The 14,980-nt window shown below is 43.8% G+C and overlaps 1 protein-coding gene across 1 annotated transcript in view; it reads right to left on the bottom strand.

Moving 5' to 3' along the window:
• Positions 1-1,759, bottom strand: part of URI1 (URI1 prefoldin like chaperone) — a 41,333-nt gene extending 39,574 nt beyond the window's left edge. Inside the window, exon 1 of the mRNA XM_054640689.2 lies at positions 1,093-1,759. Coding sequence (XP_054496664.2) covers positions 1,093-1,167 — 75 coding nt within the window. The 5' untranslated portion in view covers positions 1,168-1,759. The remainder of the gene's footprint in view (positions 1-1,092) is intronic.
• Positions 1,760-14,980: the final 13,221 nt, after the last annotated feature.

Below are 14,980 nucleotides of genomic sequence, written 5' to 3' on the forward strand. Positions count from 1 at the left end.
TCCTGGCTACACAGGTCTTTTAGTAAAGATCTAATGGGTATTCAAAAGTAGACACATTTGTGCACACAATATTCCAGACAAGGCACATTTTTATATCCCACAGGTGTTACTCACTTTTTCTCAACTAAACCAGCATGTGACAAAATACAGGCTGGAGATAAAATCTTCCATTATAACTGAGGAACTCTAATGTGCATCTTACCCTCTACTTAAAAAAAAAATTTAATCACAAGAGCAGAAAGTGTGAAAGGTCTGCAGACTGTATTTGTGTCAACACCCAGCACATGACCACAAGTTATTTCCAGTGACTCCTGCACCCACACAGAGCTCACTGCGAGGCTGGAATCTGCAAGCCCCAAATCGCACTCCTTAGGTTTTCAGGACCCACTTGAGTTAGATCATGATTGTCATCTACACGAAAAAGTATCTTGAGTTTTGTGCTATGGTCTCAGGTAGAACCAGCCTCTGAACTCTTGGGAATAGTTTCTGCAGAAAAATCTGGTTCTTCAAAACCCATTTCAAATACAACCAAAGATTCCTAAGGCAAGTCATGAACAACTAAAGTTTTGACACACGGTCTCCTCAAGCTGGCCCAGGAGCACGCTGGCCCCCGGCATGACGCAGGTCACAGACACGGCCGGGAGGTTTTGGAGGCGTGACTGTCCCGGAGGCCGGAAAAATCACGAAGAGGCGTGTAGATGATAAAAACACGCGTTCATGGAGAGGCGTGTAGAGGATAAAAACACGCGTTCATGGGCGCTACTAACCACGGCAGCCTGGGGCAGCCCGGGGTGCGGGCAGGGCCTTCCCTCCTGCCGCCTCCCGACCTCGCTTCCCGCGGTGTCCCGGGGGCTGAATCCGGGGGGCTATGTCCCAGGGACTGTGTCCCAAGGACTGTGTGTCCCAGGGGCTGTGTCCCAAGGACTGTGTCCCCGGCCCGGGGGTCTCCGGGGGTCTCCGGGTGCCCCGGCCCGCCTCGCCCGCCGCCCGTGACGTCAGGCAGCCACGTGCCCTCCCCGCCCCGGTCCCCCCGGGCCCGGGCCCGGGCCCGGCCCCCCGCACCCCCCGGCCCGGCCCCGGTGCCCCCTTTACCTTCTCATGCTCCCGCCGGAGCCGCCCCACCAGCGCGGGGCTCAGCGGCGAGGCGCCGCCGCCGGGGGCCTCCATGCGGGCCGGGCCGCGCCGGCAGTCTCCGGGGCAGCGGGGAAAGGGAGGGGAGGGAAAGCGGCCGGTCTGGGCCGATCTCCTCAGCAGGGCGAATGAGTCCTATAGAAATGTTTGTGCAGGGCGAAGCGCCGGCTCCAGAGCCGCATCCACGCGGGGGCCGCCGCCGCCTGGGCCCGGGGCGCCGCCGCTGCCGGGGGAAGAAGCATCTCAGTGTCGCATTCTGGGCCGCGCCGCCGCCGCCGCCGCCTGGGCCCGGCTCCCGCCGCGCCGGGGGAGAGCCGGCCGTGGGTGCCGGCGCTGGGTCCGGCCGCGCCGCCCGCCTGCTGCACTCTGGGTACGCGCCCGCGGCCCGCGGGAGGCACCCGGCTGCGAGCCGCGAGAGGCGGGCGCTCCACACCCCCTGCCCGGCCCGGCCCGGCCCCCGCGCCGGGCTCCGGTACCCCCGGGGCTCCCTGGCAGCCCGGGCCGCCCCGGTGCTCCCGCGGCCCGCTGCTCCGGAGCGCAGGCCCCGGGCGCCAAGGCCTCGGCGTCAGAAAGCGGAGCAGCGGCTGCGAGGCGCTCAGACGGGCCTGCACTAATCCCGGAGCCACAGAGACAGAGCCGTGTGTCCTCTGTAACTGCGAGGTGCTGTCACTGGCAGTGCCCTCGGGATGCCGGCTCTGGAGAGTGTCTGCACTGGCAGGGCGGCTGGCGGTGAGCAATCACAGAATCATAGAAAGGACCTTAAAGACAGAATAGAATCATCACGATTAGAAGGGACCTTCAAGATCATCGAGTCCACTATCTGCTCAGCACTACCCCTGTAACTCCTAAACCACATTGCCCAGCACTTGTGCCAGACACCTCTTAAAACCTCCAGGGATGGTCGCTCCATCACATCCCTGGGCAGCCCATTCCGATGCCTGACACCCAAACAGTGAAAAAACTTTTTTAGTCTCTAATCCAAATCCCCACATCCCCCTGCCATGAGCAAGTACACCTTCTGCTAGACCAGGTTGCTCCACGCTCCATCCAACCTGGCCTTGAACACTTTTGGGTTATCCACAACCTCTATGGGAATCCTGTTCCAGGGCCTCACCACCCTCACATGAAAGAATTTCTTCCCAATATTTAACTTAAATTTCCCTTCTTTCAATTTTTACCCATTACGCCTTGTCCTTTTTCTACAGTGGGCTGCCATGACTTGGCAGATTGCAAAATACTCTTTAAAATCACTTAGAGCAGCACTCGGACTTGCCTACGTGGCAAACTCCCTGCATGGGAAGCGAGTGGTGTACAACCACCCTTGGAATACCAGAGGTAATTTATGTGCAGTAAATTCACTACCCAGCTCTGTGAATGCCATTAGACACCTCTGGCATAACACAGTGCTGGAACACAGCCATGCTTTAACATCGTGCTGGATGGCAGCACTGCTGAAGGCCTGAGCAGCTTCTCGGGGTGCTTGATGCCACCCTAGCAATGTGTTTCAACTTGTACACTCCAAGCACCACAGAGGCCTGTTCATAGACCTTGTGTTTAGTGCTGAACCTTTCCCTTGAGTGAATGAGGTTTTCTTTTATGTCTGCTGGAAGAGCTGAGGGGCTGTCTCCCCTACAGGAGTTAGTAAGTATGTCATAAGATGGAGGTACAAAGGGGCATCATGCCTGCATATAGATGGAGAATTTCCTTCTCCAGCCAAAGAACCAACACTTCCTTTCCATGAGCAGAACTAACCCTATACACACCACAAAACATTTTTGTGTTATACACATGACACAGTATTTGCTGTGCACTTTTGTAAATCCATGTTCCCATCGCCCTTGAAGAGCTTGTTAAAGGTCTATAGATGAGGAATTTAGAAAGAATTTTCAAAGCATGGTTACTCAAGCTGAAAGTTAGCTTTTAGCCAGACTTTAATACAGCTTCCAATAGTGCAAATAAAAATTTGCAACTGCAGCTGGGTAGTTTGGTTTTTGAAATAACTACATCCATAATCTTTAAGAATAATTGAAAGTTAGCTAAAATCTCTGGCATGTGTTTGTCACTGAGGGAGGGATTCTAGATCCTTTAAACAGACAAGAGAGATGTATATATTGTCATCAGAAAACAGCTCACCAGCAAAAAGATATCTCAAGTTTAAACAAGTTATACAAATCTTGCAGTCCTTCTAAATGCCTGTTGTAGGTAACTCCCTTTAAGCTTGCTCAGAACCTCTTCAGAGCTTCACTTCAGGGCTCACAGAGTAGATAGCAAATACAGGTCATTTTTAAATGTTCTGGTTGACTTCATTCCATCTCAGTTAGATCAGAAGATAAAACAGATGTACAGTATAAAGATACAGTATCTTATTTGAGATTTTAATTTTTTGCCTGACATATAAAAACCTTTAAGAAACAAGAGGAGCCACAAAGTAGGAATTCTGTATCACAAGACACTATTTTCTAAGCAGAATGTAAAGACATGCAATCATTTCTCTTGGTGCCTCTTCCAAAGACTTCACCATTTCCTGTGCCTTGAGTAGACCATTTAGTCACTGAATGTGTTGGGTTGAAGGCCTCTGACAGTTCCAAAGTGAGAGGCTGCATCATTATGAGAGTAATGACTGCTTGCCTTTGGTTGTACTGATGATAGTATGGAATAGTTTATGGCATCCTTTTGTACATTTTGTTTTTCAGCTGCCAATGAAGAAATGTTCTAATAGTGACAAACAGATGGGATACAGCATTTGCCAAAGATGAGCATGAAGCCTTTCTCACATTCTTTTGCACTTATAACCTGTACAAAACCACTGTCACCAGTGAAACTCTATAGATTGTAAAATAAATCAAATTGAAATTTGGCCTTCTAAGCTGCAGATTTTTGTTTACTTGTTTACAACATTAAGTCTTTAGATGCCCTACCAGATGATTTTCATAAAACCTTGGAGAAAACTCTGGAGGACTCTCTGTAATTAAGTGAGGGAAAGGCAAATAAGCAAAGCTTACATGTTCTCTTCCAAGTGTCTGGCTTAGTGCTCAGCAGACATGCCCATACTGGAGCTGAAGACAGAGCTGCTGGCAGAGCTCCTTCCAAACCCCAAGCTGGTCAGATTGGATGAACTTTTAAAATGAGAAATCAGTGTCATGTTTTCAGTTCTGATATGAACAGGTCAGCTGTACCTGTGAGAGCAGTGGATTAGAAGCAAAGTCTTGGAGAGGTCAAGTTAAGTTTGCAGCAGAAAACCTCACACCAGGTCTCTGGCTTAAAGACATTGTCCTTTGGCAAAGTCTGCCTTCTCCCATATTCATTCAAAGTCATTCACCACCACTCTGCAAAGACAGCAGTCACAAGGGAGGGGGAAAACAAGGAGAGGACGAAAAGACGGAGGCACAGGAGAAAATGCCCCAGCCAGTCTTTCTGCAGAAAGAAACAAAGCTGAATCCATGACCCCTCTGTTTTACAAAACCAGAGCCTTAGATCTAAAAACATGGATTGCAACACAAAGTTGTGGATGCAGACAAGAGGGTTAAGAATTGTGGAGCTCACACACGTGTGCAAATACATGGTAGAGCTATGCTAAGAACAACAGTTGTGTGGGGATTGGCTTGAAACTGGGCATGGGGGAAAAGCAACAAGAAGGAGCTCATCATTATCAAGTGGGAGAAAAAGTTATCCTGAGACAGAGCTCCCATGAGAGGAATGCATCTTTGGAAAACAAGATGTGACTCATGTGGTCAGAGATGTGACCACCTCTGTTGTCAGCACATGGAGACAGTGTGAGAACAGGAATAGTGAATGAACTCCCCAGGCCATGAGCAGGCTCCCTGATCTGCTGAAGGGAAATTTCATACTCAGTCTTCTGTCATGAAAAGCACATGGTAGAACTGTTGGAAAAAAGAAAAAAAAACTGACTAGTATCCTTTTGTTAAAGCCAACTCATAATCAAATGCCATAAGACCAAGTCCGTCTTGGGATTGTATATATAATTCTGGCTGCAACACCCACCCTGCATGCTTATTATGAACTTTTAGTGATTTTTAAATTCCTGTGAAAGATTAAAAGCCTTTCCTTGTTGCTGTGATTTGCCAGGAGAATAAGTGCCCTAGCAAATATTTAAGAATAACTGTCTCCACTCTGCCAGCAATAATTGAATATTTTTTCTATCCAAAAGTTTTATTCTGAAAAAAAACACTATTAACTTTTCTAATGAATGTTATTTATGTTGCAGATAAGTCCTTTTGGGCCTTCCTGTTGAAAAAAAATATGGCCATGAGTCCCTCTCCTTTAGTACATCAGGAAGGCAACCCAGTTCCACTTGAGCTGCTTAAAGGAGTGCAGCTCTGCAATGCTTGCAGAACCATGGTCAAAGCCTGCACCTCCCTCAGTTTAATCAGCCTGAAACAGCCAGTGGTTTTTGTTCAGATAATGACAATGGAGTCAAACTACAAGACACCTTTCATTGTCCAGACATAGAACAAGTAAGGCTTTTATTTGGTTGTTGTTCTGAAACATCATGGTGCTGACATTAGCATGTTCCTCTCTCCTGTCTTTTCTCATTAGAGAAAGGTGAGAGGCTTCAGGGATGACACCAACATGCTACTCTTTTATTGGTCACATACTTAAATACCTTAACCCATGCTTGAAATGTAAGTTATGGGGCACTAGGTGACAGCTAAATATTTATGTGCTCTGTGTCACCAACTTAGCCTCACCCTTGCTATCCATCCACACAACTATCCCATGTTTAACATTCTGATACCTGAGAACCATGAAAAAGATGTTCCCTCAGGTTCAGTTTTTGGACAGGGTTAAGTAATAATTAGGTTGATGTTCATTTGTCTCTGCAGGGAGAAGAAGGGGCCTGATTTTCTGGTTGAAGCTACTGAACCTTAAAGTCCATCAATACAGTGTGTTTTGTTTCCACATTGGTAGTGATGAGGAGAAGTCTGGATCTGTGTATTGGATTCAGTCAGGATAGAGAAAATTGTCAGAAATAGCCCATACCTATGCAGACACACCCATTACCACATACATCTAGGAGCAGCTAGTTAAAAAAACAGCAACAACAACAAAAAAAAAAACCTGGAACAAACTGTAAGCTGTCTGATGAGACCATCTGTAGAAATTTCATTTTTCCTGATAAAAAAGGCATCTATGTAAAATATACATAAGGCAGGATAACCAACTATTAGTGTGCATTATGCTTTAACCTTATTATGTGTTTGCTATTAATAACAACAGAGCTTGTTTTCGTGTTACTGTCATGCAGCAAAGTTCTGGGCCCCTCGCAGCGACACAGCTGACTGTAGTCTAGCTGCTATTCTGTGAGCACTGTCATGCTTGGTTTGGTACATGAAACTTGGATGCTTTATTTGTATGCTTTGTAGTTGCTTCTGCCATCTTTGATTAGTATCACCTGGAAATCCCTGCTTTTCTGCATGTAGTCACACCCAAGAGGAAAGCCTGACTCGGAAAAGATTAGTGTCACTTTGCTTTTTCCCCTCATCTTTTCCCTGTAAAGGAGGAGAGCTTTCTGATCATGGCAGTGTATCAGTAAAGATAGCCTAGATACCAAATACCTTAAGGGCCTCAATCTCCTCTCATATGTCCCAGAATTAAAGCTGAAACAACTCTGTTGACTTCACTGGTGATTTATACCTGCACTAGTGAAAGGAGAATCAAGTTCTGAGGTTTGTATGAGGGGTACTGTGAAATTTATTTTTTTATCTTGTTAAACAGACAGTACCAAAGGCACATGTCCATTAACAGGAAGATTGTGACATTAAGGATGTCTGTCTTTCTCACAAGCTACTTACTCTCATGTGCTGAGGTGCTGACGAGGGTGGCAGTGTGAGAGCAGCCCCTGTGCAGACTCAAGGGGCAGATTTAGAGGTCTTCCACACCACAAATGCACAACTTCTTTTCTGATGTTTGGGTCACTAACTCTCTACTATATTGCAACTGTCAAACAAAGCTGGTAGCACAAAGTGTGTGTGAAAGCAAAGCCTGCACTTCACTTTTGCAAGCTAAAACCTTGGCCCGCGACAGTGTGTTCAATACAGGTCTTGCATCAGGTCCAGCACGAGCCAGCTGGGCCAGAGCCAGAGAGAAGTCTCAACCAGAAGTGGCCTTGTTAAATACTCTTTACTGGGTATGTTTTTCTGCCCATTATTGATCAAGGGCAGGTTATACACCATTATTTTTTGCTGTAGCACAGCAGCCAGTTTGATGCTGTTAATGTCTCAGAAAATTCTTCCTCTGGTTTCCAGTTTGTAGGAGGGGTACCTGGTAAGGGGGCATTTCCACTGCCTTCTTTCTAAGTGATCAAGGGACATTTCTCCACATAATTGGGTTCTTGTCTCTACAATGCAGCAAGCCAGCACAGAAGCACTAAACTGCTTCTCAGATTTTTTTACCTGAGTTTCTGTGACTGAAGCAAAGCTTGTAACTACAAAGGTTGGGTTTATCATTATTTTCAATTAATAACTTTGTCTATCCTTTTAATTGTAATTTCTTATTCACTTCAGGGAACTATTTACATATTTTTACATATATTTATTTATACATTTTAACAAATGTACTCATATTAAAACAGGGCATTTCTCTGACAAGCTTAAACCTGTTTCCCTATCATTCAACTTCCCTTTCATTTCACCTTTTGTTTTCTCTCTTAGCATTTTTTCTACTTTAAAACACTGCATTTTGTTGCTAAAGGCACCTTTGGTTTCCAGATATCCTTCCAATTTTGTTTAATTCTTCTCAGTAAAATCGCAAATGATATTGAGCATTTCATTGATTTTTAACAAAAAAACTGGGATGGGAACATGATAAACCAAAGGAAGCCAGAAACCACAGTCCTACTTGTGCTGCTACAAACCAAAAGCATATTACAATTCATTCCTACAATTCATTCCTGCAAGTCCTTTCTTAAGCATGTAATCCCAATTAGGGACACAGTCCTCATGGCTTCAGGGAAAGTAACTTCATGATCCAGGACTCTCCTCAAGAGAGAAAAATTTATCAACTTGCCTAAGAAGGAGTTTCTCTGGAAGCTGTAGACTGAGGAGAGTCAGAGCATGACTGGAACTCTTTTTTACATAACCAGATCAAATCTGGCCTTGGTAATAGTGAGAAATTATTACCATCTGAATTCTAATCCATGGCATATGCAATTGGGGCTGGGTGGTCTCATTATAACTTCTAGGAGAGCAAGCCTCATCTCATAAACCACCACTGCAGGTGGCACTTCAAATGGAGGTCTGCAGGCTCAGCGGTATAACTCCACTTCTTGTTGAACTCACTGAGCATTTTTAGCAAAGGAAATGCAGCAAAGTCAGTTGTCTTCATATTTTCAGACCCCTGAAGATTCCCACGAGATGTTTATGATCATTATTTAGAGAAAGAAAAAAGAATAAAAGACTTGAAGTACATATTTTCTGTGGAGTGATGTAAACTACAAATATTTAAGCAAACATCAGTAAGATGACCCCAACCCTTAAGGCAAGCAACAATGAACCCCAAAGAGGGGAATGCTTCCACAAGATTCAGTCTGTGTTTTCAGGACACATGTACAAATAATACCAAATAATACCAAATAATACCAAATAATTATAAAACAGAACAAGTTAGGATTTATTAGAGTCCTATGCTAAAGACAAGTGGGTTTTTCCATATCCTTTGGCATATCAAATGTAATTGACCTCATTGAGAGGAGAGACATTCAAAGTGTTTTAATAACCTCAACTGGGCTCCATATCAATTTACATGAAGAGCCTTAACTGGTGTCTGTTTACTGACATTTATTGGGCTCCATTACAAGGAAGGTCCTGCCTGCCCATCTCACCTCATTTCTGTTTTCATCTCCATGCAAACCCAGTCTGTTCTGCCACAGCAGCAGCTAGCAGGCATCCTTGAGTGGCATCCCTGTGGTTTAAAATTTGCATGGAAAATTATAGCTGGCCCAAAAGCAAGTCCAAAACATCATCATGGTGGCAGGACTGGAATGGCAGCACTTCTGAACACCCCCTCAACAAGAGGGTGGCAACTCATTGAAGAGAAGATGCAGGAATATTTGCCATTCTTTGGAACAAAGATGTTAGGGCTGCTTGTCCATAAAGAGCTCTGCACTTTGGGCCAGACATGTTTGCTCTTGGCTAAAAACCAAGTTTTTGACATGAGACAGCCTTGATAGGGAAGTTGCTACTAAGGCACAAAAGTGATGCTGGTGAACTAAAGACATTATTGTAGCTCAGTTAAGAGCAGATACTACTTTTATATTTGATTTCAATGGATTTTGAATTTATATGTTTTCAAAAGCATCTAGAATTTAGGAGACGTGTATATATATATATAATAAATCAAAATAAGTGAGGAAGTGACAGCATAAAGAACTGAAGACTTTGAATAATATGTTTCATTTTAAAATTACAAGAGCATAAATGCACAATGTCTTGGAGGCCTCCATCCAACAAAGCACTTACATGTATACTTAATTTTAAGTCTCCCTACAGTCACGCTTTGCTGAATTGAGGCATAATAATGGTAAACTTATAGGCCAAATTCTGGACTGAATTCAGTAGATGCAGATGTCTTTAAAAGGAAACAATATGTGTATGTAGAAAGCACATCTCTAGACACGCATGCCTGATCACTTGCATTCATGTTCAGAAACTGTCAAATGCAGGAACATTTGTTTCCCCTGATTTAAAATACTTGCCTTGTTTGACACAGAGCCACTTTGCCAGCAGGAAAAAATGGTCTCTGCCCAGAAGACCTTACAATCTGAAATGTGAAGAGATGAATAGCAGGTAAAATATAGAAAAGGATGAGAATGGAAGAGAGCTGAAGTAATAGGCTCACATGGTTATTCATTATAGACATGTGCATTCTGTGGTTGCCAAGTTATAAGTTTTAAATATAGAAGTTTACTTTTATGTACAACTAATAATTATTAACAGAACACAAATCTTAGGGGGCTCTACAGATCATTTTGACAATCCAGAGTGAATGGGAGTTTTGCCACTCATTTCAATAGAGTCAGACTTTTATTCTGAGACTCTGCTTTAACCCATATGTCCCCAAAAGAGAGCACACACAAACCTTTACAGCCCAACCAGCTCTGCTCTGACCTACAGAGCCTGGAAACTGGGGTGCAAACATCTGGCAAGTCCCAGCTCTCAGAAAGAGGAAGTGTCATTCATCATACATCTGTAATAAACAGCAGCATGCCAAGCAGCAACAAACCTCCTCTAGCCTTTCTTTACAGCCAAGCCTCCCAATTAACCTGCTGTCATCCAGAGATCAAGTAGGAGACTCTCACAGAAGAAGATTTGCTCCAGAACACCTCAACCGGCAATTCTGCCACACTTTTCTGAGATGGAAGGGGAAGCAGACAGTGTAGAACTGCTGGGGAGGAATGGTCTGTGCACATGGCCATGCTCACAGCTCCCACCCCTCCTGCAACCCTGGGAGCTCCTAAAGCCTCATACCCCCAGCTCACATAGCAAAAGGGATTTAAAACTGTCAGGCAGCAGCTTTCACTATTAACTTCTAGTTTTGAAACAGCTGAGACTTAGAGGCTTTGAGGAAATCTGGGTCCAATTTTTATTTTTAGATAAACTGCCAGGGAAATAAATCACACAATAATGATTTTCAGTAATTTTTATAGGAGAACTGACAACTCACTGTGGTGACTCAGTATTTGCAGAGTACTCCACAATATTGTGTAAGCACTTTAATTTCATCCATGATTGAATGAATTCAAGGGTTCTGGGCTTTGTTCCTTTAGCACTTCAGAGGTGTTTCAGCATGAGGTGAGAAGAAGGTAGCAAAGAACAGACTTTGTCCACATTGTTGCAGTAGACAGTTTCAGGAATCATGCAAAGTCATATGGATTTAACATTTCTTCTACTATATCAGAACTTTCACCTCATCCAAGAGAAATAAAATTCAGGTATTACAGAGATAGATACTAACCTTAATAAAGTCGTTGGTAAGGTTGGAGTGATACAGGGGTTGGCCATGCTCTTGCCCTGTTTCAGTAAATTTGTTTGGGAGGAAAGCTTTCCAGAAAGATGATTCTGATAAGCAAAATAGCTTTGTAGTACTAGCAAAGAAAACTCCCTAAAAATTGGGGTTTTTTTTCTTTGTGAGTTTGGTTTTGTTCCTTTTTTTTTTTTTTTTGAGGTTTTTTTGGTTTTTTTGTGTGAGTATTTTTAAACTTCTCTTAAAAAAACCAAAAACTGACACCTCTCTGAAGTGAGGCACAGGCTCCTTGGGCTCTGAGTAAAGAAACTGGCATTAGTTCAGTGACTTCAACCTGGCTCCATGCTGTCTGAAAGGTCCTTTCACAGGGAAGTTAATGCAATATCTTGGCCTGAATTACCTTCTTTTTATCACTACCTCCATGCTATTTAGATATGGATTTTTTAGTTAAATGTACTTGTTAAATTTTAATGTACTTTTGAAACACTGATGAATTCAAATACCACTATATGCAGCTTGCTGGGTCCAAAGAGCCACACAGTGGGAATGAAGCTGTACTCAAGTCATGCTGAAGCAGTTTAGCTGGAGCAGAGGATTTTTGTTTTTTCACTGGAGGCATGATGCAATAACCACCCAGCTGATAAGCTTTAACTAATTTGCAGTTTCCCATTTATTCTTATAAAACACCACAGTAAGCTATGTTTGGAGTAGGTCTTTCCCCAGATTCCATACACTGTGACCTGATTTTCTCCCTGCCACATGTTCAGCACCCCCAGACACTCCGTGTGTGTGTGAGACAGGCATGCCCTTGTCCAGGGGGTTGCACAGACAGTCACTGTCCCCTGGGCACGGGCCAGGCTGAAGGCAGCCCCAGCCAAGTACACACAGCTGCACTGCATTTGGAGCATTGCACAAACTCAGACAGTGGAGAGAACTAACTCTTAATGTGGCTATAGGAGCAACCAGATATTATGTGAATGAGAGGAAATAAATACTGGGTTCTTTACTTGCAAGTGTTCTTTTGGTTGGGATGATGGTTTGTTTTGCAACTGAAATGTGAGAAAAAACAAGGAACCAGTAATTTCCTCTTGCACTCACAAGACAACACTAAATATCTCTTGAAGCTCAATTACGATGGACAAGGAAGTGTAATGGCTAGGTCTGGTTATGTCAAGGCATGACAGGAATATTAGATCAACTACCCCAACTTGCACAGCAAAAGCTCCTAGACCACCAAAATAGGTTTGCATTAAGTTTAATACTTTAGACTTTGATTAACAGCTTCTACATGACTAAATGATACTGTTCAGAGACACCTCTGAAGACCACCAAGACAGGCAGAGCCCATCATGAAGCCCAGCAGAGTTCCAGCAGGCACTTGGGAGCAGCAGCTTTATTTCCAGTTTCCACTTCAGTTTGCAGACATTGGTTGTTCTGACACATTTCCCTGCTATCTGAAAAAGCTCCCTGGTACCCTGTATTTTCTTCCCATGAAGGTGCTTATACATTATAATTGAGTCACTTCTCAATCTTCTTTTTATAATGAAAGATAGAATAAAACAGCCTGCGGCCTTTAGAGCATAGGCAGCTTTCCAGAAGAGTTTATGAAGGAGTAGAGGAAGTCTTAATTTCCCTATTTACAATACAGTATCAGTCATCTCCCTTCTCAAACTTGCCAGAAGCTTTTGATTCCTTTTGGAAAAAGCTGTATACTCACATTAAAAGGCACATAAGCATGTATGAGCTCAGATAGCCCTTGGTCCCTCAGCCTGTTTCTGTGGACATAAGCGCTATTTATGACAAATCAATTTGGACTTGCATGGCAGGTAAAAATGTAAATCTTATCTAAAGCCAAAGCTGCAGTGCTACTTTTAACAGCAGCTTTTATTTCACTGAAGTATTTTCTTTTCATAGAAGTAGATTTCAACTAATCTTACACTGATTTGAGAAAGCCCTTTACAGATCCCAGTGTCATTACAGATTGTTTGCAAGGGCTGACCACTGATTGCTGCCAGCACCGTCATTGAAGGACAGGGGCTGCTCCCCTCCCAGCACCTTCTGGAGGGCCTGCCCAGACCTCTGACACACAGCTATTTTCTGAACACAAGAACCAGCATGCTTTGGTTGATTTCTAGCATAAGCACCTGTGTATGATCTCATTATTAAAGAAGGAGTCAGTGTGGAAAAGCGAGTTTCACCTCTGGTGGCCCACGTAGCATCCCTCAAGAGCTGTGCCTCAGCCTCCCCTCTGGGAGCTCGGGGTGGCACAGACCTGCTCACAGCCAGGTGTGTGCCAGGGGCCCCTCCACAGCCACCTGAGGTGCTCCTGTGATGGTTCCACAAATCCATCCCAGCCCTTGCTGGTGCCCCATCCCTTGGAGCTATGGCCAGCAGCTCCCTGTGAAAGCCTTGCTGTCCCCTTCCTGCTGCCCTGCCTGTGGCAGCAGCTCTCCTTGCTCATCACTGGGACCCATTTCCATGAAATCTGCCAGTGGAGGCTCCCCAGTGCTCTGGCCAGCCCTGCAGGGCCATGTCTGAGCCACTGGTAATCATGGCTTGTAGGAGGAAAAAGCTGCTCAGCTCCCTGACACAGCACAGCCACTGGCACCCACGGTGTCACAAATCCTGTCAGGGCTTCCCTGTCTGGCACTAAAACCATACCTATTATTTATGGATACCCCTTTTTAAAATTAGATGATTACAAATTAGAAAATACATGTCCTTAAATCTGAAAGTGCAAAGAGGGGTTATAAATATGCTAAGTCATTCTTTTATGTGACCTGAATAATTATGGAAACTGTAAGAGTTGCAATTTAAAAGGATTTTGAAAACACATCATCTTTCAAAAGATACATCAGTAGAAGGTCATCTGTGACCCCTGCATTGTGTGAATTTTCTGATGGAATAGATAGACCTAAAGTAGGATGACAGCTGCCCTCTCATAATTAGCAAGTAGGAGGCTGAAACAAACTGAAAGCCACCCAAAATATCAATATCAAAGCACACATAAACGAATCAGCATGAAGATAAGCACTGTGCTTAAATCTCTACGAGATGCTGCGCTGGGCTTAAAGGAAGAGGCTGATTTTTAATGCAGACACAATACATGTGTAATTATGATATACTACAATTATTGCAGCAGCAGATGCAAATGCTGCCCTGTGCAGGCTGAGCACACAGCCAGGGCTGTGCAGTGGGGCAGTCCCAGCCTGGGCAGACACAAACTGCACGTGCACATCCAGAGCCTCCCTCCTGTGCTGCTCACCCTGTGCCTCTGCCACAGCAGCCCTCAGCCAGTCACACATCAGCACTGTCACTTCTAATGGTGAGGGACAAGTCCCATTGTCTTCTGGCATATCACATTTTCTTTGAAATGACTTGTCCTAGATTTTTAGATTAAAAATAACGAGTATATAATTCATATATACCACATAAATTTTATATTAAAAAAAAAACCTTAAAACCATACCTACAGTACTTTAGTACCTGACTTGTATATTTATGTGACTATTGTTAGAAGTGACTAATTGGGTTTGATTAGCTTCATCATTAATATTCTGTCCATAATTTAACATGCTTCAATAAAATACCCTAAAGCAGTATAATGATTAGATTTCAGGAATATGTGTTTTGCAATTAAGTTGCTCTTGATTTTGATATGCAGATTAAGAAATGGTGGTCTCATTTAAAAAAAACTGCCCTTATTAACTCAGCAGTATACTCTGAAGATTAGGTAAGAAATCCAAGATTTTCTCTTTGTATATGCTAGTTAAAATGTATTTCAATCAAGCATATGTGGGCAAATCAGATTTGATTAGTTTAAGTTCACAGTCATTCTATCTAAATGAATAATGTGTCACCTAACATT

Source organism: Agelaius phoeniceus, chromosome 12, assembly GCF_051311805.1.
Source record: "Agelaius phoeniceus isolate bAgePho1 chromosome 12, bAgePho1.hap1, whole genome shotgun sequence".
NCBI lineage: Eukaryota > Metazoa > Chordata > Aves > Passeriformes > Icteridae > Agelaius > Agelaius phoeniceus.